The sequence below is a fragment of the Acomys minous genome (genome assembly GCF_964271855.1).
Source record: "Acomys minous genome assembly, chromosome: 1".
Lineage (NCBI taxonomy): Eukaryota > Metazoa > Chordata > Mammalia > Rodentia > Muridae > Acomys > Acomys minous.
This window is the reverse complement of record NC_140483.1, coordinates 62843095-62864624: the sequence shown is the minus strand read 5'-3', so window position 1 is coordinate 62864624 and position 21530 is coordinate 62843095. Positions and strand designations below refer to the sequence as shown.

General features: G+C 42.2%; 1 protein-coding gene across 8 annotated transcripts in view; it reads right to left on the bottom strand.

The window, feature by feature from the left end:
* NCKAP5 (NCK associated protein 5) overlaps positions 1-21530 on the bottom strand; it is a 915906-nt gene that overhangs the window by 607663 nt on the left and 286713 nt on the right. For all 8 annotated transcript variants that reach the window (XM_084799427.1, XM_084799426.1, XM_084799429.1 and 5 more), the window contains one exon: positions 6723-6796. In XM_084799427.1, coding sequence (XP_084655553.1) covers positions 6723-6796 — 74 coding nt within the window. The remainder of the gene's footprint in view (positions 1-6722; positions 6797-21530) is intronic.

Genomic DNA, 21530 nt, shown 5'->3' with positions numbered 1-21530 from the left:
CTGCCCTTCTGAAAAGTAAGGGTAGGGAAACAAAACAACTACACACACACACACACACACACACACACACACACACACACACACACGAAGCCCTAGAGTTTCAGTCTGAGGAGATGACTCACTCAATAAACTTGCCATGCAAATATGAGGACCTGAGGTTGGGTTGCTGGAAACCAGGTGTGGTGACATGCATCTGTCACCTCAGCACTATGGGAGTGGAGATCAGTAAACCCCTGGGGCTCACTGGCTTAACAGCCCAGCCCAATGGAGGAGTCCCAGGCCAGTCAGAGAGCCTGTCTCAAAAACCCAAGATTGGCAGCACCTAAGGAATACCAGAATACCAGCTGAGATGTCTTGTGGCCGACACACACACACAAACACACACACACACACACACACACACACACACACACACACACACACGAGAGAGAGAGAGAGAGAGAGAGAGAGAGAGAGAGAGAGAGAGAGAGAGATGGAGAGAGAGGAGAGGTGGGGGGAGGGAGGGTCAGGCAGAGAGCTTGGTTCTTGCTTTCTTGAGCACCCTTTCTCTTATCAACGATTTAGATTCCTCACACTGTCATTATGTCTCACCATCAAGCCTATCGCCCCTTATCATCAGGGTGGAAAATAGGGAAGAAGATTCAGGTTTTGCATGTTATATGTCTAGGTATTAAGACTAATATACCTTTTCCTAAGGTATGCTTCTTAGTATCATAGTTCTAGTACATGTTCCAAAATGGGTTGCTTGGACAGCAAGCATGCCTCCAGCCTGCACTCTTTATTACTTACAATAGCTTTGAGTGTCTCCAATGAGGCTTATGAAATCCAAAGCGAGTATCTTAAACATTATCTGGTGAGTTATTGGAAACCCGCTAAATCTTTTGACATCAGTTATTCCTACTAAATTGTTCAAGGTTGTATATGATCCATATTTTATAGCACCATCATTATGTATTATCAAATGACTAGAATAAAAGATGTTTGGTAAGTGTATATTACCATAAACACAATGTACTGCACTACAAACAATCTTTGTAGTCCTGATGCTCTGAAGTCTGAAACATGAGTTGCCCTAGTGCCCTTTAATTGTCAACAACTTAACACAGCCTAGAGACATCTGGGAGACAATTCTTGGGATTGAGGAATTGCCTCCATCAGATTGGCCCATGGGAACTGACTGCTACTGTGGGCAGCACCAGTCCCTAAGCAGGTGATGCTTGGCCGTATAAGAGAGCTGGCTAAGCAGGAGCTTCTGAGTGAGCCAAGCAACAGTGTTCCTTTGTGGCTTCTGTTGCAGGTTCCTGTTTGAGTTCCTGTCCTTACTTCCCTCAGGGACGGGCTGCAACCGGGAAATATGAACCAAATAAATCATTCCTTCCCCTAAGTTGCTTCTGGCCATTGTGTTTGTCACAGTAAGGAAATGAAACTAAAATGCTAGCTATTCTGATATCTTCTTTCTAAAGATGAAGAAACTGAGTCTGAGAATTACCCATTTCCTAGTTCCGACAGGCCTGGACCAAAGTTGTCCCATCCTTTAGTCTCCTCCTCATCCCACAGCTGGGAAACCTTGCTGCTGTCACTTTTCCATACAGATTTCACATGTGGCATGAAAGAATAATTTTATGCCATGAAGATTTATGAGTTAAATTTGCAGTTTCCACCTGTCTATGAATTCTAAACGCTTAAAATCAAATGTTGGGAATATTTCCACTATTATTTCCTATGACCTTTCTTCTCAATCAAAGATAGTTAGCCAAATCAAAAGTAGCAGTGCTTACAAAAATCGTCACTTACAAAAAAAATTCTTTCATCTTGATGTTAACTTTTCATATCAGAACACATTAAAGCCCAGGAAATCAAGCTGCGGTTTGACATTAACTAATACATGTTTCATCTAGGTTTTTAAAAAATATTTTATTTTTAATTCTGTGTTTACAGTGGTGGTGTGTGCACATGAATGCAGTGAGTACAGTAACCTCAGAGGCCAGAAGAGGGTGTTGGAGCTCCTGAGCTGGAGTTACAGGTGGCTGTGAGGTACTTAATATGGATGCTGGGAACCTAACCCAGGTCCTCTGTATAAGTAGCAACAGCTTCTAACTGCTGAGCAAGTTCTCCAAGCCCACCCATTTTTTTTTTAAAGTCAAGTGGAAAGGTACAGAGTGAAATAAGACTTCATTATATATTTAAGAAGGTTTAGACTTTGTTTTAGATTCTGAATCCATCTTTTTCTTTAAACAAATCCACGAATGTTTACCTTTAAAAAAAAGAATTTGCTGGTACCAAAGAGATTGGACTTAAATGCCTGCTATTGGTGGATGGCTGTATTTGAGCTCCACAAATTTTTTTGTATTTCACATCTCACAGATAAATAACAGTATTATTTCTATAATATACTAGGCAGGATCCCACTATATCCAAGTACATTGAGGGTGATTACAGTATATTTATTTTCCTGTCATGGCAGATGGTTAAGAAACAAGTAAAACCTAAATACTAGTAACTAACTCCATGAATATAAGGAAATTCTTTGTAAATATTTTTCTGTGAGGACATATGCCTGTGTACATGTTTATATGTGCAAGTGCATACACATGCACAGAGAGGCCAGAGGACAACTTTAAGTACCATTCCTTGAGTGCCCTTCAGCTCGATGTTAGAGATGGCCCCTTCACTGGCCTGGAAATCTCCAATTAAATATATGCAAGAACTTGACTCTGAGATTATAGCTTAGTTTATACATAACTTTAATGCATCAGATAATGTGAGGAGCCACAATAAAGAGCCCATTCCCTATTATAATTGTACCAATCACAAATCGATGGTATAGTACACACAGAGTCTATGACTTAAGGAAGAGTTTGTCTAGTTTCATGCACTTTAGTGCGTGTCTAGCATGACACAAAGCTGTTCTCAAGATCCCCCCACACAGCAGGGAGTCTACGTGACTCATGAGTAAAGTATTTGCAAAAACTGATCCTCACCAGAAAAGACTTTCGGCACCATTTCCTGACACTCAAGCAGTCTTCAAACCAAGTTATGATATCACCACAGACCATAAGAAACCCTCCCACTTTCAAATCAGTTAGGTCAGGGTTGGTTTGTAAAATAAAATCAACTGTAATTGCATGACTTAGTATAGAGTGTAGAAAAAAATCTATTCTTGGTCTTCACTTTTTTTTCATGGCACCCTTTCCCATTTCCTCACTGGTAGTCACTGTGACCATTCAAATGCCATTATTACCTTCCATTGTTACTCAGATGGAGGGGAATTAGTGGACCCTCTGACACTATATCTGGAGCTTTTCTACTTCAAAGAGAAATGGAAGGGTTTGCACACAAACCTGCACTCTCTGCCTGCCTGAAATGAGATTTTGACTTAGCCGTATCTGAGACCAATGATTTTTATTAGCTACTCCAGGAAGGTAGGAAAGATATAAACTTTTCCATGCATGTTTTAACTGGTTCAAAAAGATGGCAAGCCATCTCTCCTCCACAGTGATGTGAATAATATATATTTTAGTACTTAGTGTCCAAATTAAACTCAAAATTTTATTTTATCAGAAGGCAGCCATTGTTGTTGGTGTATATTTTGTCTCTTAAAAGAAAGAGCAAAGGGGATGTTCTGTACAAGGAGCTTAAATGTAGCTCTGCATATGTTATAAATCAGTCTTAAAATATGCTTTTAAATAGATCTATAGAAAAATACAATTATAAAACCATTATTATGTACACAAATGATGGCTTACTTATTCTCCAGTTTACCAAAAACAAAACAAACAAAAAACCAAGTAAGCAAATAAGCATGATGGTTTTAGCTCCTCAAAACAAATCTAGTAAGTATTTTATTAGCTAATAAACAAATGGTAGAGTGGAGACATGGTTCAGTGGTTAGTGTTTGCTGTACAAGTATAGGGACCAGAGCCTGCATCCCCAGAAACAAGACGTAAATGAAGGGTGGGTGTGGCTGTCTGCCTATAATCCCAGCTTAGGCAGAGGATCCCCACAGCAAGCCGTTCAGTGAGACTGGCCATGTCAGCAACTTCTTGGCTTGCCTCAGAGACCCTGCTTCAAAGAGTGAGGAAGATAGAGCGATGAGGATGATTCCTAACATCACCCTGAGAACTCTGCATGCACAACCATGGGCGAGCAACAAAAACCATGCATATACACATGCATAATGCATATATACAAAAATTAAGAATGAAAAAAGAAAAGCTAAAGAAACTGATATCTCTGTTCAGATAAAAAAAAAATTACCAGTGTCTTCTGGACATGTCAGGACAACCACACTTATGAACTCAAGGCAGCTGTGGGTACCTACACAAGCCCACACAAAATCAACTCAGCCAACGTTCCTGCATGGAGGCCGGGAGGCTCACAAGTCCCCACCCCTAGCTGAGGGGCTACAGACAGATGATGGATGCTGGGGGAGGGAGACTCAATTTCCTATAAAGGTGTGGCCCCTGGCAGGTCCACCATGTGCCAGTGGATGGTCCCACACCCACAAGTATATGGGCAACACAAATTGGACTTGGTGAATCGTTTAAAAAATATGTTTAAAAGAAACAAAAGAAAAAAAGAGGATGAGAAGCTGTGAGAGGGTAGAGAGGTAAAAGGTAAATGGGAGGGATTAGAGGAATGAAGAATGAATGTGATTAAAATACATTTATGTATATGTGAAATTATCAGTTAATAAAATTATGTTTTTTTAAAAAAAACTTATGGGTCAACTGAAACATTCTCCCGTTAGTGTTTTTATATATGGAACCAGATTTTTATATTAGTGTTTCCAACGATCATGGAAGAGCCAAACAAAGAAAATGTACAGTACTTTATCCCAAACTAGAACTCCTCATGTAAGGTGAATTTTGAGGTTAGTACAGAGAAAGCCCTGCCCTGCATGAGGTAGAAACACACACATGGATAAATGAATAAATGACTATAGGAGCTTCTTTCCCCTAGGAACTAGGGCAGTTGACAGGGCAATTCTCATGCAGTATGGATGGCACATGTAATAATGGACTAGCAAATGGATTTCAACATTCAAAAGCTGCAAACATTATAAGAAAAGGAATTCAAGCGTCGTCATGGTACCACCAAAGGGCACACCCACAGGACCCTAGGACACTACCTAACGACATCACAGCCATCTTTCCAGGCTACTTCCGAGGGGCCGGGAATGACTAATTGACTTGGGCAGCTCACGTCTATGTTACCAATGTCCATTCCAGGTGTGTGGACAAATGTCTCAGATTATTTTCCTAACCTGGAGTCAGTACACACCACTTAAAGAAAACTCTCAGTATGAAAAAATAACGCACAGAAGCTTTCCCAGAAAAAAAAATCTTCTCACACGAAGAACCGGAAGCCTGGCAACCTTTTACCGCGGAAGAGCTTCAGTGGTCTTTGACTGGGCAAGTTGGTAGAGAATTTGTGCCTGCTTTCTGCCCTGTTCTAAGTTTGCCATGTGGTGTTCCCACCTGCTTGCTCTGGGCGAATCCTAGACTTGAGGGCAGAGTCTCAGAGGTTCTATTACTTTAATTCTAACATACCATTCTCTGAGTTAGGGCTTCATTTTAAAAATAAAATATTTTAATATATTCTCTTCCAATTTCTTTCATTTCTACAATGTATTTTGATCATATTAGCTTCTTCTTGAAACCTCTTTTCACGGCCAAAAATTTTTGTGTAACTCTAGATACACAGGTATATGAAACTGGTGTACAAATCGAACATCTACTGATAATAAATCATGAAGAAATATATTTAAAGCATTATTTTGTAAAACATAAGAGATGAATAATTTTACCAGTTATTAAAGATAGTAAAAAACTTGCAAACTAATGAAATGGATATCTGCTTGTTCATTTTTACATAAGCAATTAAGTCTTGGCTGAAAATTTTACTCTGTAAGAAACAAAGCATCAACATTTTTCATAATCAGTTGATACACTGATTTCATAATTGTCAATTTTGTGACTACTACCTTCATATAAAACCGTAGTGAAAAAAGGCAGAAGTATATCTAGGGCTGCTACAGAGACTGCTGAAATTTCTGTCCTGATCACATGCTAAAATTCATTAGCAGATTATTTTATGAAGCTCAAGTTAGCAACTTAAACAGCAATTTAAAAAAATCAAATATTCTAACATGATACAGTCCAAGTATATATTAATTAATTTCTTCCATGCTTTGGGAAGTAGGAAAATATTTTTTAAAAATTTTGTTCTTTGCAATGAAATCTCTAAGACCATAAAAAAAATTGTAATGTACAACAAAGAGACTAAAAGGTATGACCCATAATGCCCTGGGACCTGAGCCAGGTCTTAGGTAGCATTCAGCACGGTAGCACTGCACAGCCTGACACACTGAAAAGCATGCAGTGGGTTCAGAGCAAAGACTGCAGCACAGGTGCATGCTGCCAAGCACGCCTCGGAATCATCGCCTGCTTGATTCGGAATCAATGTCTGGTCACTGAACATCCAGAAACCTGTCCCTGTTTCCAAGTGTTCATGGCATGTGACCCCTCCTGGGATAATGACTGAAAGTTCAGAAAGCAATTACACCACTGCACAAGTAGTTCTGGAACCAACTGCCACGAAATACATTTGATAATCAGATTCCCTGTTCCATGTATCAGGTTCAAAACTCTCCTCTGTACAAATGACACAGTTTTTAACATTCCAAAGCTACGGAGCCAAGAAAGTGCGAATTGACTCACCGCCAGAGACTCCTGTGCTGCTCCCTGAGCTGCGTCAGCAGGTGTTCGATGCATTTATTAGAGTCCATGTATTCCTACAAAAACAGAGGAAGAAAGATAAAAACTCACGACAGATTCACATATCTTCACTGGAAATTACACACAAAAATTTCAAAACAATATTGACGTGTTTACTTTGGTGCTATTAGCTTATTTAATAGCTTCATTAATTATTTATTAGCTTCATTAATTTGCCATATGAAATGCAAGGCTGCTAAAAAATGCATTGTATGCCATGGAGATGGTTTGATGGGTAATTGAGGTCCTGAGTTCACATCCCAGAACCAATGTTTAAAGAAATCAAGCCAGTTGTGGTGACCAGTGCTTATTATCCTAGCTCTGGAAAGGCAGAGACAGGTCACTGAATCTTTCTGGTCAGCCAGCCTAGAATTGGTGAGGTCTATCTCAGTGAAAGACCCTGTCTCCAAAAACAAAGTGATGGTGCCCTGAAGGAGATAACTTAGGTTGTATTCTGGCATTCATGTGTGCACACAGATGCATGGAAATTCATTGCAACAGTTACTATGGCCTACACATCTGTCTCTCTTTTTTAAATTTAATTTTAAAAAATTTAATTTTATTAATTTGTTCAGATTACAACTCAATTGTTATCCTATCATTTGTATCTTCCCATTCCTCCCTCCCTCTCACTTTTACCCTATTACCCTTAGACCCTCTCCTAGGTCTAAGACTGAAGGGGACCTCCTCCCCCACTATATGGTCATAGGCTATCAAGTCTCATCTTGGTAGCCTGCTTATTCTTTCTTTGAGTGCCATCAGGCCTCCCCACCAAGAAGAGGTGGTCAAATATGAAACACCAGAGTTCATGTTAGAGTCAGTCCCCACTCTCCACATAACTGGAGAATGTCCTGGCCATTGGTAGATCATAATAGGGATTTGGTAGTTACTACTTGTATTGTCCTTGCAATAGTTTGAGCAGACACCCCTGGGCCCTGATCCACCACGATGTTCTTCTTGTAGGTTTCTAGGACCCTCTGGGTCCTTCTATTTCCTCATCTATATTTCTCTTATCTAAAGTCTCAGTAGGATGTCCTCACATCTATCCCAATCTCCTGGTAAGTGAGGACTTTGGTGGGACATACCTTTTGGGCTAGTGCCCAACTGTAAGTGAGTATACACCATGTGAGTCTTTCTGCTTTTGGGTTAACTCTCTTAAAGAACTGTTTCCCATGAGATCACCCTTTCATCCCCAAATCTTCTGCCTAGGTCTCTATTGCTCACATGTAGCAGCACTTGAACATGGTACCACTTCTCTAGCTCACGTGGCATCATTTGACCATGGGACCACTTCTGTAGCTCATGTGGTAGATCCTATAAACAAGCTCCCAAGGTGAATTTACTCAGTCAGTAAGAAACTCCTCTAACTTACAGGAAAGCCAACATTTCATGCTTATGAACACCACAGTCCATCATCATACTGCATACACAGGAAGTCAATGTTGGCCCCCTTAGAAGAAATATTATGTATATGTGGAGGCCTTGGTTTTCTAGTCTTGTGATAGTCATTTTCAAATAAGAATAAACTGCACAAAACATTTTATATGGGTATCATATTCTTCGGATGCACTCACTTTCTTCATCTTCTCATGTATGCATGTAACCTGTAGCTACATTTGTGTGAGTTTAGTAAAGCAAGGTGCTTCCTGTCCCATGAAGATATATGCATGGGACAGAAGATGAGGCAATCTTTTATGCAAAATATGATGAATACATTTGCTGAGACTCACACTGTAGCTGTCCTGAATTCTATTTCACTGCTCTACATGTCTGTGTCTGTGCCGGGGACACTCTGTTTTTGTCGCTGTGGCTTTGAAGTTCAAGTTCAGATTGAGGGTTGTGATACACCCAACACTGCTGTTTCTCCTGAGGATTGCTATGGCATTAGGGTCTTAGGTGCTTCTACAAATTTTATGGGTGCGTTTTCTAGATCTTGAGATTGTGGTGGGAAATGTACTGCATCTATAGATGAGTTTGGTAATAGGGCATTTTCATGTTGTCAGTTCTGTTAATCCACAAGCATGCGGAACCTGCGTCTTCCACTGGTTTCTTGGATTTTTCTTTTCTTAAAATTTTCCTTGGTTTTGTGTGTGTGTGTGTGTGTGTGTGTGTGTGTGTGTGTGTGTGTGTGTGTGTGTGATTAAGTTAGAAGAAAAATCATTAGAGGGGAAGACCTTAGGAGGGAAGAGGACATATGACATAATAGGCAAACTTGCAGGGAGAAAGAGGGCCGGCAAGAGGACAGCATGTGGCTGGGAAAGGAAGGTGAGGGAGGAGGACAAATTAGAAACATGTCTAATCAGGCACATGTTTGAAATGCCATAGTGAGACCCATTACTATGTTATTTTAATGACAGCTAAATATTTATTTTTTTAATTATGTGCATGTATATGGAGAATCATGTGCAGGTGAGTGCAGAGGCCAGAAAAGAAAGATGGATCCACTGAAACCAGAGTGACAGGCAGTTGTGTACCACCTGGTGTGGGTGCTGGGTACCAAACCCAGTGCCTCTGCAAGGGCAAGTACAGCCTCCAACCCCATTACTTTGTATGCTATTTTAAAATTAATTTAAAACTGTATATATAGTTACATGTGTAACTTAGTTGTGTTTTCAAAAGAACTATCTGTAAAAAAAAAATGAAGAATTCATTTCTCACATGAAAATCCTATAGAAAAGTCTATTGACCATGCAATAGGAATTTTGAATTTATTTCTGAATACATGGCCCATATTCTAACTTGCAAATTCACTGTGTAAAATGCTATGTGTTACTATTTCACTCTGGATATTTTTTCCTTTCCTGCTTGAGGATGTTTTTTTGGAAAGGTAGTAAGGCACCAGCTTCTCCATCACACTGGTAGAGACTGAATGATACAGTGCTTACAACATTAAAGGTGTGGGGAAAACTGCTGCTTTATTTCTATACATTCTGACATATACTAGGGGCTTTGGCTAATATTGATGTTTCTCTTTCTGAACTACAGACTCATTATTAAACACTATACATAATCAATCATAATCTATAGCCTCTGAAAGGATATTCACCAAATGGGAAGATGGGGCACAGCGAAGAGTTGAGCCAAAGCCATTAAAAGATTTCAGACCTGAGCTCTTGACCCTGGATCCACCCAGGTAGACACGAAGGTGCCTTACTACCTTTCCAAAAACATTTTAGCACATAAATATAATGCAGTTTCAGAGTGCAGCAAGTCTCTAGCTAAACATTTATTACTTAAGCTATTACAGTGCCTCTGGATCCATTTCCCTTAGCTGGGCTTCCTTTCAGGCCTCAGTGAGAAAGGATGGCCTTAGTCCTGCTCCTAATTGAGATGCCAGGATGGGCTGGTACCCATGGGGGGGAGCTTCCATTCTCTGAGAAGAATGGGAGGAGAACAGAGAGAAGGAGGTGTGGAGGTGGGACAAGGAGGAAATGAGAGGGCTGAAATCAGTCTGAAAAAATAAATAAATCAATAGATAAATAAATTACAGCTCTGTAACAGATACTCAGGTAAAGAGTCGTAAGCCTAAAGAATCAATACACATTTTTTCAGATGACTGTAGAGTAAGTCCTTAAATCGGCAGTTCTCAATTTCTTTGTCACAACCCCCTTGGGGGTCATGCAGTAGTTTGAATGAAAATGACCCCCAGAGGCCCATATTGGAAGGGCAGTATTAAAAGGTGTGGCCTTGCCAAAGTAGGCACAGCCTTGATGGAGAAAGTGGTCACTGGGGTCAGGCTTTGAGGTCTAAGATGCTCCAGCCAGGCCTAGTGTGGCTCAGTCTCTTCTTGCTGCCTATCGATCAAGATGTAGAACTCTCAGCTCCTTCTCCAGCACCATGTCTGTCTGATAATGGACTAAACCTCTGAACTTTAAGCCAGACCCAATTAAATGTTTTCCTTTATAAGAGTTACCATGGTCATGGTGTCTCTTGACAACAGTAAAGTCCTATCTATGACAGAGGGCTTATCAGATAGTTACATTACAGTTTATAACAATAGCAAAATTACAGTTATGGAGTAGCAACAAAAATATTATGAGAAACCGTAGTTATTTTTCTCAGCATTAGGAAAGTTGAGAACCACTGTCTTAAATAGAAATTCTGAGAGTGTTAACATTGACGCAGACCACAGATTCTTGCAAATCCGTGTTTATTGCTGCTAAGATAGGAAACCATCATGGATCCCCACTACTAGATGAGTGGATAAAGAAAATGCTAAACACACACACACACACAGACACACACACACACGTATACACGCACGCATACACACACAAGCATATATACACAGAAACGGGGAAATAAACCAGGAAAACTATCAGTGAGGATGAAGAGGTCTAAAGGTAAGTGGGAGGAAGAGAAGAAAAGAGTCACAGGGGCAAAGGCAGACAAAACAGGGCCATGAGTTTGCTCAGTGGGTTAAAGCATTTGCTGTGCATGCCTGAGGACTGGAGACCAAGCTCCGGAGCCCACATGAATTTCTAGATGCAGTGGTGGGCACCTGTAGTTCTAGCATCCCTCCAAGTAGATGTGGCAAAGAGGAGGCTAGCCTGGAAGTGCATGCGTACGTAGCACGGTGGCAACAACTGGAAGGGCCGTCCTCAGAAAGGGGGAAGGAGAGATCTCACACCAAAGTTGGACTCTGACCTCTCCAACTATGATGTAACTGTGAATGCCAACACACACACACACACACACACACACACACACACACACACAAGCACACACACAAGCACAAACAAGAAAAAGAATTAAAAATATAAAATAGTGCATGCTTCTTCTCTAAATACAACCTAGGTTTAAAAATTTCTATATAGTATAAGTACATATATAGTTATTTATGTGTGTGTTTGTGTGTGTGTGTGTGTGTGTGTGTGTGTGTGTGTGTGTGTGTGTGTGACATAAAAGCAGAAGGGGGACTTTCTGAGGTAAGGAAACTACACATAGGAGGACAGGTAGGGGGTGAATAACAACAAGGTGCATTTGATTTATAAGGTATATATGAATATGAAATCTCATGAGAATCAATATTACATATGCTAATTAAAAATTCATAATAATTTTTAAAAGTAGAAATCTTCACTGTGGTAGGAAGTTGCAACATATAAGCCTACAGTTTCCATCGTTTTGATCAATACTTACCCATGCTGAAAATGTTTGACATCATTAAACACATCAATTCTAAAATATTTTCACCCGGAAAAATAAACCTGAACATTTACTCCAAGCAGAACACCATCTCATTCGTGCCTTTCTTTATTCAGTGGCCCTTTAAACGCTGTGATGTGTGCCAAGTAGTACACCAAGCTGTGTAGATTCATAGCTTCGAAGGAGAAGGTCCCTCCTCCAAGGAAGTTATTTTGTGTCAAGGGGGAAATAAATAAATGAAGTTATCTCAACCAGGTCCATGCATGCTATGGAGGAAAGGAACAGAAGGCAGAAAACACCTGAAATGATCACAGAGTCACGGTGACCTGTATTGTCAAGTTGACAGGACCTGGAATCACCCGGTAGACATGCCTCCAGGCACATTCCTGGGGAATTATCTAGATTAGCTTAGACTCCAGCCAGGCCTTTGAGGACCCCTCCAGATTTGGCTAATTAAAGTGGGGGACACGCCCTAAAGTGGATGCATCATTGGGTGGGGTGGGGCCTTAGTGTGCAGGAGGAGGGGAAAGCAGGCTGAGTACCAGCATTCAACCATCTCTGTTGCCTGATTGCAGAAGCCTCACCCTCATGCTGCCACGATGCCACTGCCACCATAGTCTACACCCTTGAACCATGAGCCAAAATAAACCCTTTCTCCTTTAGGTTATTTTTTGGCAGGTATTTTCCCACAGCAAAGGGGAAAGCAGCTAAGACCAAAAGGTCTTATCATAAGGTCATATTGTTGTCTCTCTCTGTCTTCCTACGTCTGTCTGTCTGTCTGTCTCTCTGTTGACAGTGTCTCCCTATGGAGCCATGGCTGATCTCAAATGCCCTATGTGGGCCTAGCTAGTCTTGATCTCACAGACATCCACTTGCTTCCTGAGTCTTGGTATTAAAGGCATGTACCCCCACCCCAGCCTCATAAAATCATTTTAAGAAGATGCTGAGAAAAGGAAGAGAAAGGGATCCAGAAGAGAAGGGGGTCTGAACACTGAAGGCAATAAAGTCATTGCTACAAAGGCCCGGAGGTGTTATCTGGAGAAGAGTACACTGGAGAGTGAGATCTGCAAATATGAAAGATGTGCAGAGTCTCCAGTGATGTCAGGCTTAGGCAGGACTGGAGGCATACACCCTGGAAAACAGTGTGGATGAAGGCTCCTACACTGAGTGCTGTTGTTCTGATTGACTCATAGGCATTCTAGCTAAAGTATTGTAATGGGGCTGGAAAGATGGTTCAGTGTTTAAGAGCACTCACAGAGGGCCTGGGTTCAGCTCCCAGCACATATATGGTGCCTTACAACCACTGGTAACTATAGTTGCCAAAGATCTAACACGCTTTTCTACTCTCTGTGAACACAAGACAGGCATGGAGTCCACATACATACATGCAGGCCAAACTCTCGTAGACCTATAATGAAAAACAACCTTAACAAAAAAGAAAAAGAAAGGACGAACGCTTTCTGACTCAAAGATTTAAGTTCAAATCCTGTTTTGTTTTGGTTTTTTTATCTCATTAGCTGCGTTCTCCTGGAGAAATTACTTAACCTTTCTATGCCTTAGCTTCTGCATCTTTGCCACAAGGATAAATGATACTTAGCCTGTGAAGGTGTTACAGGGATTTAGATGGTTTAACTAAGTATAAACCATTATGTATGCCACATAAGAGACACAGCTCTCTTCAGAGCACTGCCTACGTCCTCTCAAAAGAGTGATCATTTCACAAAATGTAAACACTGGCCTTCCAGAGCCTCAGGAATTTTCTGTTTGTAGAGCTTGTGAACTCAAGTTTTCTGGAGTAGCTGAACCTGTATTGAAACTTCCACAGATGGATGGATCTTGGCTGGACAGACTGCAATGACTCTGGAAAGACAGAATATTGTAGGCAGAGAGCCGAGGTTATCTCAGGATACCTTGAGCCTTGTAATTACCATTTGCCTGAACTAATTTATCAGACCTAACATAACATTTTGGAACTATTAGGTAAACATCTTGGACTCTCTCATTAAGCTCAACAGACTACACTAATTCTAAAGCTGAGGACTTAGTAAGAAGTCATCAGAAATAGAGATTTCCTCAAGTGGGTGTACTAACTTGTACTGTATGTGTGTGCAATGCTGACTTAAGGCCTGTGTGTGTGTGCACGTGTGTGTACTGACCTGCAATATGTGCATCTGTATGTACTGGCCTGTGATGTGTGTGTGTGTGTGTGTGTGTGTACACGTGTGTGTACTGACCTGCAATATGTGCATCTGTATGTACTGGCCTGTGATGTGTGTGTGTTGTGTGCATGTGCACTGACCTGTGGCATGTATGTGTACACAAACACATATGTGTGTTTGTGTGTGTGTGTAAATTTTGGTGTGTGACATTTTTTAATTTGATATCTATAACACTTTATGTGCCCTCAGCCATATTGGAGCATGTCATGCAGGCTAATTTTAATCTATATACAGGATAATTTTAATCTATATACATAGGCCTTTGACCTTGGAGAAACTACCACATTAAATAAAATGGGAGCCAAGATATTTGGGACAATTAGAAAACTATGGGAATGAAAAAAATGAATGGAAGATTTTCAAAACTGAGTAGAACAGGACAACACCTCAAGTGAACTCAATTTCCTCTGCCTGTGTTTCTCTTTCTACAGTTTAACTGCTGTGTGGCTACAATACACAATTAGAGTGCTGACTATCAGCTGTCAAAATGAAGGCTTAGAGCACAGTCCACAAAGAGGAAACTGCCATTTGATTTTAGACGATGAGATTAAAAATCCTTCAATGAAACAATTCCCTCTGCATAATCTCAGACCGCGAGCCTCCTTTCTCCTTGTCCTTGTCAGTGTTCTGAGGAAAACATTTCGCTGAAGTAAGGATTAGGAAGGCAAGGAGAATCGTGTTACAGCAAGTTGGATTTATATAATATGGTTTTTAAATTTTTTTTCAAAGGTACAACATTAAAGAGACATCTGTTCCTTGGCTAAAACTTATGCAAATTTGAATCACTTTAAAGATGTATTTCAGGAAGTTTGCCTTTCACTTAATTCAAACATTTGGAGCAATCAGTATGAGACACTGAAACGGATTAGAGATTTAGAGATATACCGGGTGGCGGTGTGTATCTGTGCAGTAGCATTTGATGACCTGCGTCATTATCTGAAATAGGTCAGTTCTGAGGGAGGCCCCCTGGGGAACGGGAAGCTCTGAGGTATCACTCACTTGGAGTGGAGTTCAAATGAAATGTCTATTAAGGCTTGCAGAACTCCAAAAGCGCTTCCCACAATCTCTCTATTTTAATTAGCACAATTTACGGCTGCAGAGTGTGTGAGATCCGGCCAATGGAATTCCCAGTCCACCTCCGGGCAGAGATGCAACCACGGGGAAACCAGATGTTGGAGGCAGTGGAAACTTTGTAGATGCAAGAATTTCCACACTTAGGAAATGACTAACTACTGTAACAAGAGATATTTCCCTTGAACAAGAATATTTTGGCATCTTAATGGAAAGGTACATCTGTACAGCAAATGTAAAATACTAAACATCCCCGTCTTGGGAACACACGGATGAACATAGTCACAGCTAGGTAACAGGGAGGAATCTGGGGCTAGGGAGATGGTCCAGTGAGCAAGGAACCTGCTGTACAGCACCGAGTTGTAATCCCAATATAAGTCCCATATAAAAAGTCAGGCCCAACATGCACTCCTGAAATCCCAGTGCTGGTGGTGGAGACGGGTGGGTCCCGAGGGCTTGCAGCCTAGCCAAAAGAGCCAAAATGACAAGGATCAGTTTCTGTAGGGGACCCTGGCTCCACCATGAGGAAGAGAACAATCAGACACTCAGCATAGACATTCAATGGGTGAGTTCACACTTACAGGTGCATACACACGAATGTATCATGTACATTCATATACACATGCATCGCCACACACACATACACACACATATACACACATACATACACACACACATATACACACATACACACACATACACACACAAACACACACATACACACACACACACACACACACACACACACACACACACACACGGTATCTCAACATGAACTGAAATCTGTGCCAATATACATTCTTCCAAGAAGGTCTTTGTGTGTTAAATACCACAAACAAATCAATTCAGGAGCCCAAGCTTTGGCAGATTAATTCCGCCTTCATTATCCCTCTCCTTGCTGCCTCTAATTTCTTTCTCATTCAAGTAATCACGGGCTTGCTGCTTCTGACAAGGTGTCCCCACAGCCTTCTCCTAAGTCACCGAGGACTTCTGCAAGGAGAGCTCTCCTGCTGGCCCCTTGGTCTGTATCTTACGGCTGGTTTCTGCAGCATCTGATATTTGAAATCAGGTGCTCTCAGAAGCCTCAGCCCTCTCTCTGAGATCTTAACGTCTTTTATGTTCCCCATGATCAGCCTGTACCAGAAGCCAGATTCAGTTCTAGGCCCTCTTTCACTTTCTAGTAGAAAATCCCATTGCCTCAGTTTACCACCAATATTCCAGATGGTTACCCCACTCTAGACTACCTTCTGAAAGCGCCAACTGTAAGCATGAGTGGGTGCCCCGGTGTGTGCTTCCAGCTCAGTGAAGTTCAGCGCCCTTCGTTTCTGCATACTCCAGTAGCCACCACAGCGCTTAGACCATCGTCGGTCACTCAGAGGTGATAAAATAAATGAATGAGTGGATTAATGGGTTTTGCAAGCCAGTAGCATGTCATTTCTCAGCATGGCAGCAGACTGTATGTACAAAAAAACAGTCACCAGGACGTAATAAATGGTGCAGTTAACAGAGTCCTCATCAACGCCCCCATCCCTACCTTGATGGGAAGCACTTACAGAGCGTTATGAAATTGGAAAGCCTACTCTGGGTCTCCAGCCACTCCACATCGACTAATTTGTCCATGGAAAGTTCAAGGACAAATAGAAATACCAATAGTACATCACAGCAGGCAGAACATGACCAGTGGGGCCATGGCACGGCTGCACTGTGATTCCATGTTCTGTTACTGAAACACTGGATCACAAGACGCCATTTCCCTCACTACCATTGACCGTGGCCCTTAAGTCTATCATTATCACTGCCTTTCCAAGTAGAGCCATTTTGTTATTTTTTGGTTTTTTGGTTTGTTGTTGTTTGTTTGTTTGTTTTATTTGGGGAAGGGGTTGGTTTTCCGAGATGGTTTCTCGGTGTAGCCTTGGCTGTCCTGGATTCACTGGATAGACCATGTTGGCCTTGACCTCACAATGATCTGCCTGCCTCTGCCTCCCTGAGTGCTGGGATTATAGGTGTGCGCCACCACATCCAGCTCTATAACCAGTCATGTTCCAATTTTATCCCCCAGTACACCCCAAACCTATCTTTCACTATGGTGAAGCAAGACTCCATTTTTTTTTTCTTAAATGAAGCAAGACATAAATTCTTTACAATCCCACTGTCTACAATAAGACTTTATGCCAGGAGGTGGTAGCCAAGAGTGACACACTCATTGTTCCAGACTAAAGGTATTTTAGAGATTTGCACTCAGGGGCCTGGGCTACAGCGCCTCCTAGGGAGGACAGTATTGAATGGCTCCTATTATGGCTTCGCATTTATTCAACTGGCTATCAGAGACTGCTGTAGCAAGCCCCAAAATCTGATTCAGTGGTGATACTGGAGCCAGAGAGGCTATACCTCCAACAGTCTCCAGGAGATGCTGCTGCTGTTCTGAAGATCCCTCTCTGCATATCACTGGCTTATAGAACAGGGACCAGTTCATCATCAGCTTTATTACTTACCATTGGGATTTCCAGGAGTGAGAGCGGTGATTCAGAAGTGAGTGGTAATGCAAATATGGCCAGGATCAATCATTCTACAAACGTTTGAGTTTGACTACAGTCCAACATGCTCCTAGGTCCTTGGACTTATAGACAAGAATAACCTAAAACTCTATCCTTTTTCTGATTGTATGTGTGTGTGTGTGGGGGGGTCCCTGTGTCCCTCTTGTGTGTTCAGGGCAGGTCTTTCCACCTCACCTAACCCAGTCTAGAAAGTCCCTCACAGACCAGCCCACGGGTTTATCTCCTATTGATTCTACACTTGCCAAGTATTAACCGTACTAAGCGTCATGAGATCTTTGCCTTAGGCTTTGACAATGCAAATGAGTACCAGAAGTGGTACAATCACACACACACACACACACACACACACACACACACACACACACACACACACGCACACAGAGAGAGAGACAGAGACAGAGAGAGACAGAGAGAGAGACAGAGACAGAGACAGAGAGACAGAGAGACAGAGACAGAGAGAGTCAGAGAGAGACAGAGACAGAGAGAGTCAGAGAGAGAGAGAGACAGAGAAAGACAGAGAGAGAGAGAGAGAGAGAGAGAGAGAGAGAGAGAGACAGAGAGAGAGAGACAGAGAGAGAGAGACAGAGAGAGACAGAGACAGAGACAGAGACAGACAGACAGAGACAGAGAAAGAGAGAACATTTTTAGTAATGGTCTCTCCGCCATTGGAATAGACCCCACTGAGGTATTAGGTACCATTTCCATAGAGCAGCCTTCATTCTCACTCACAGTGGCTCAGTGGATAACTGTGGAGTACTATCCATGCCTCTGAAAGGAGTGTTTTCTCCTTCTGCTTAGCTTCCTGAGAATGAGTGTAGGCCTTGGTTGACATCCTAGGGTGGGGACCAAATAGTTCCCAGGAGAATTAAATGTCCATCATATTGGGCAGTTCTAGCATTGTGCCTCATCAATATCACTGGCAACCATGTCAGAAATGTGAATGCTTAGTGTTTTATTCAGACCCACCCATCTCCAGGGGTGGAGGAGCCAAGCAACATGTGTTTTTTAAAAAATGCTCCAGGTAACTTTGACCTCCAGGAGACCATGGTTGGTAAGCATGGCCACCATGCATTGACCCTCTATGTTACATAGGAACTTGATACCAAGCACTGCCCTTTACCAAAGATGAGTTCCATCTGTCCCCAGCATCTTCTGCCCTGGACTCAGGCTTGTTACATGGGGGAGCAATTTAAGATCATCCTTAGAAGAGCCCAAGTGCCGAGTGGTCTGACATGGTTACCTCTCCTCTGATTAAACAGGGCTTTTATTTGGCGGTTCCCTGGAGGGCTGGTGCCATCAGAAGTAAAGAGCTGCTCCCCTGTTTGAAAGGCAATTAGAAAACCATTTTGTTCTGACTGTGAGAGACTCTGATTCAGAAAGAAAGGAGTTTCTTATCTGATGGACGACATGATGAATTCAATCTGCAGTAGACTTTTGTAGGAATCTGGAGTCTCTCCTACAGGAGAGCTGAGGTGGAAATACTGCAGCACATGATCTCACAGGGAGATGCTGCCTCTAGAGCCATCCTCACCCCCTGCCCAGGTGTCGAGCCTTCCTCAGCAGGAAGGTGGTGCTGGAGTGTGCAGTTCCATCTTCCCACCTTCCAGCCTCTGCTTGCCCTCTCATTCTGCCATGCCTGATGAAAATGGTACCCTCAGCCTCAGCGAAAGGCCTGCTTCAAAAGAATATGCTTCCAATTGACAGGACCAGCTCCAGCGCATCACCCGCTGTGCTCTCTTGGCCAGCGCAATGACCATCCCCAGAAAACTCCTTAGAGTAGTCCTCCTGTCTGGGAGCCCCACCCCCACCCCCAAATCCCTATCTCTGGATATGGAGGGCCCTGGAAATCTGGCCTCAGCAAGCACAGCAGGTGATGCCAGGCTCACTAAGCACCCACCATCACTGCCACCTACCTTCCCCATGACCAAACCATGCCACCACCCCTTAGGAGTCACTACCTTCTGAGGCTATGGAGAACTCCCAGCATTCCCAACACCAATCAGTAACAAACCAGGCAAGCATCATTTTTTTAAAATGTTGTTCTTAGAACAGGATATGGAAAACTGGAAGTGGTACCTTGCTTTCTTGCATTAGGTTAAAAAAAGGGGGAGAGGGAGGCTTAATTATTAGAAAACAAGCAACAGCTACAGTTCTGTGTGGTCTAAGTGTGCTTACTGTGCCCGAGGATCTGAGATGACACTACACAGGGCCACCTGGACCAGAAGCACTTTCCTCTTTTCACGTCTTCTTTTTTTTTATTTTTAAAAATATACTTTATTAATTTATTCACATTACATCTAAATTGTTATTCCATCCCCTGTATCCTCCCATTCCTCCCTCCCTCCCTCCCATTTTCCCCTTATTCCCCTCCCCTACAACTGTGACTGAGGGGGACCTTCTCCCCCTGTATATGCTCATAGGGTATCAGGTCTCTTCTTGGTAGCCTGCTATCCTTCCTCTGAATGCCACCAATCTCATGAGCACTGTTCATTAGAGTGAGGTCAAGCGTGTACCAGAGCATACATGTGGGGGTCAGAGGACAGCCCTCAGGACCCAGTTCTCTCATACTACCATGTGGGCTCTGAGAATCCCTCAGGCCCTAGGCGTGGCTGAGCCATCTCACCAGTCTCACGGCTCCTGCTGTTATTATTCCTGCATAGCTCTCTGCAAGGCCCTAAGCCATTAACCCCACTCTCTGAAAGGACTGCGCTCTGAGGAGACACCCAGGCCTGTGCTTTGTACTAGGACAGTCGTCCAGGACAGCGGCTCAAGTTTTACATTCTCATCCTTAGAGCAACCACTCAGACAGTTCTTAGGGCAGCAAGCAACTCAGACAGTTCACTTACAATAGAGCTTACCTAATCTAATCTCTCTGCCCCCCTCACCCAAAATCAGCCACATTCAGCCATGGCAGATGTGCTAAATCAATTTAGGAAGGCAGTTTTCCTGTGATGAGGTTGTCAAAGAAGCATGGGGAACATCAGGAAATTTATGCAAATATTTGGGGGATTTGTTCAGAATATGCAAATGTCACATAATTAGTTATCAGGGCTTCTCATGCAAAATTAAATTAGCTGCAATAAGGAAGTTAGCATAGAAAGTGCTCCCATTTCTGAGACAGAGAGGTTGGAGATTGGGGTAAACTTCAGGTGACCCTAATTTAGCTATCAATCTTGTTACTTGTTACATTTCAGAGATAGATAATAGGACTATTTCTATAATATACTAGGCAGGATCCCACTATAACCAAGTACATTGAGGGTGATTACTGTATATTTTCCTGTCATGGCAGATGGTTAAGAAACAAGTAAAACCTAAATACTAGTAACTAACTCCATGAATATAAGGAAACTCTTTGTAAATATTTTTCTGTGAGGACATATGCCTGTGTACATGTTTATATGTGCATGTGCATACACATGCACAGAGAGGCCAGAGGACAACTTTAGGTGCCATTCCTTGAGTGCCCTTCAGCTCAATGTTAGAGATGGCTCTTTCCTGGAAATCTCCAATTAAATATATGCAAGAACTTGACTCTGAGATTATAGCTTAGTTTATACATAATGTTAATGCATTGGATAATGTGAGGAGCCACAATAAAGAGCCCATCCCCCCACGATAATTGTACCAATCACCAATCAATGGTATAGTACACACAGGGTCTATGACTTAAGAAAGAGTTTGTCTAGTTTCAGGCACTTTAGTTACACTCATGAACATGACACAAAGCTGTTCTCAAGATCCCCACACACAGCAGG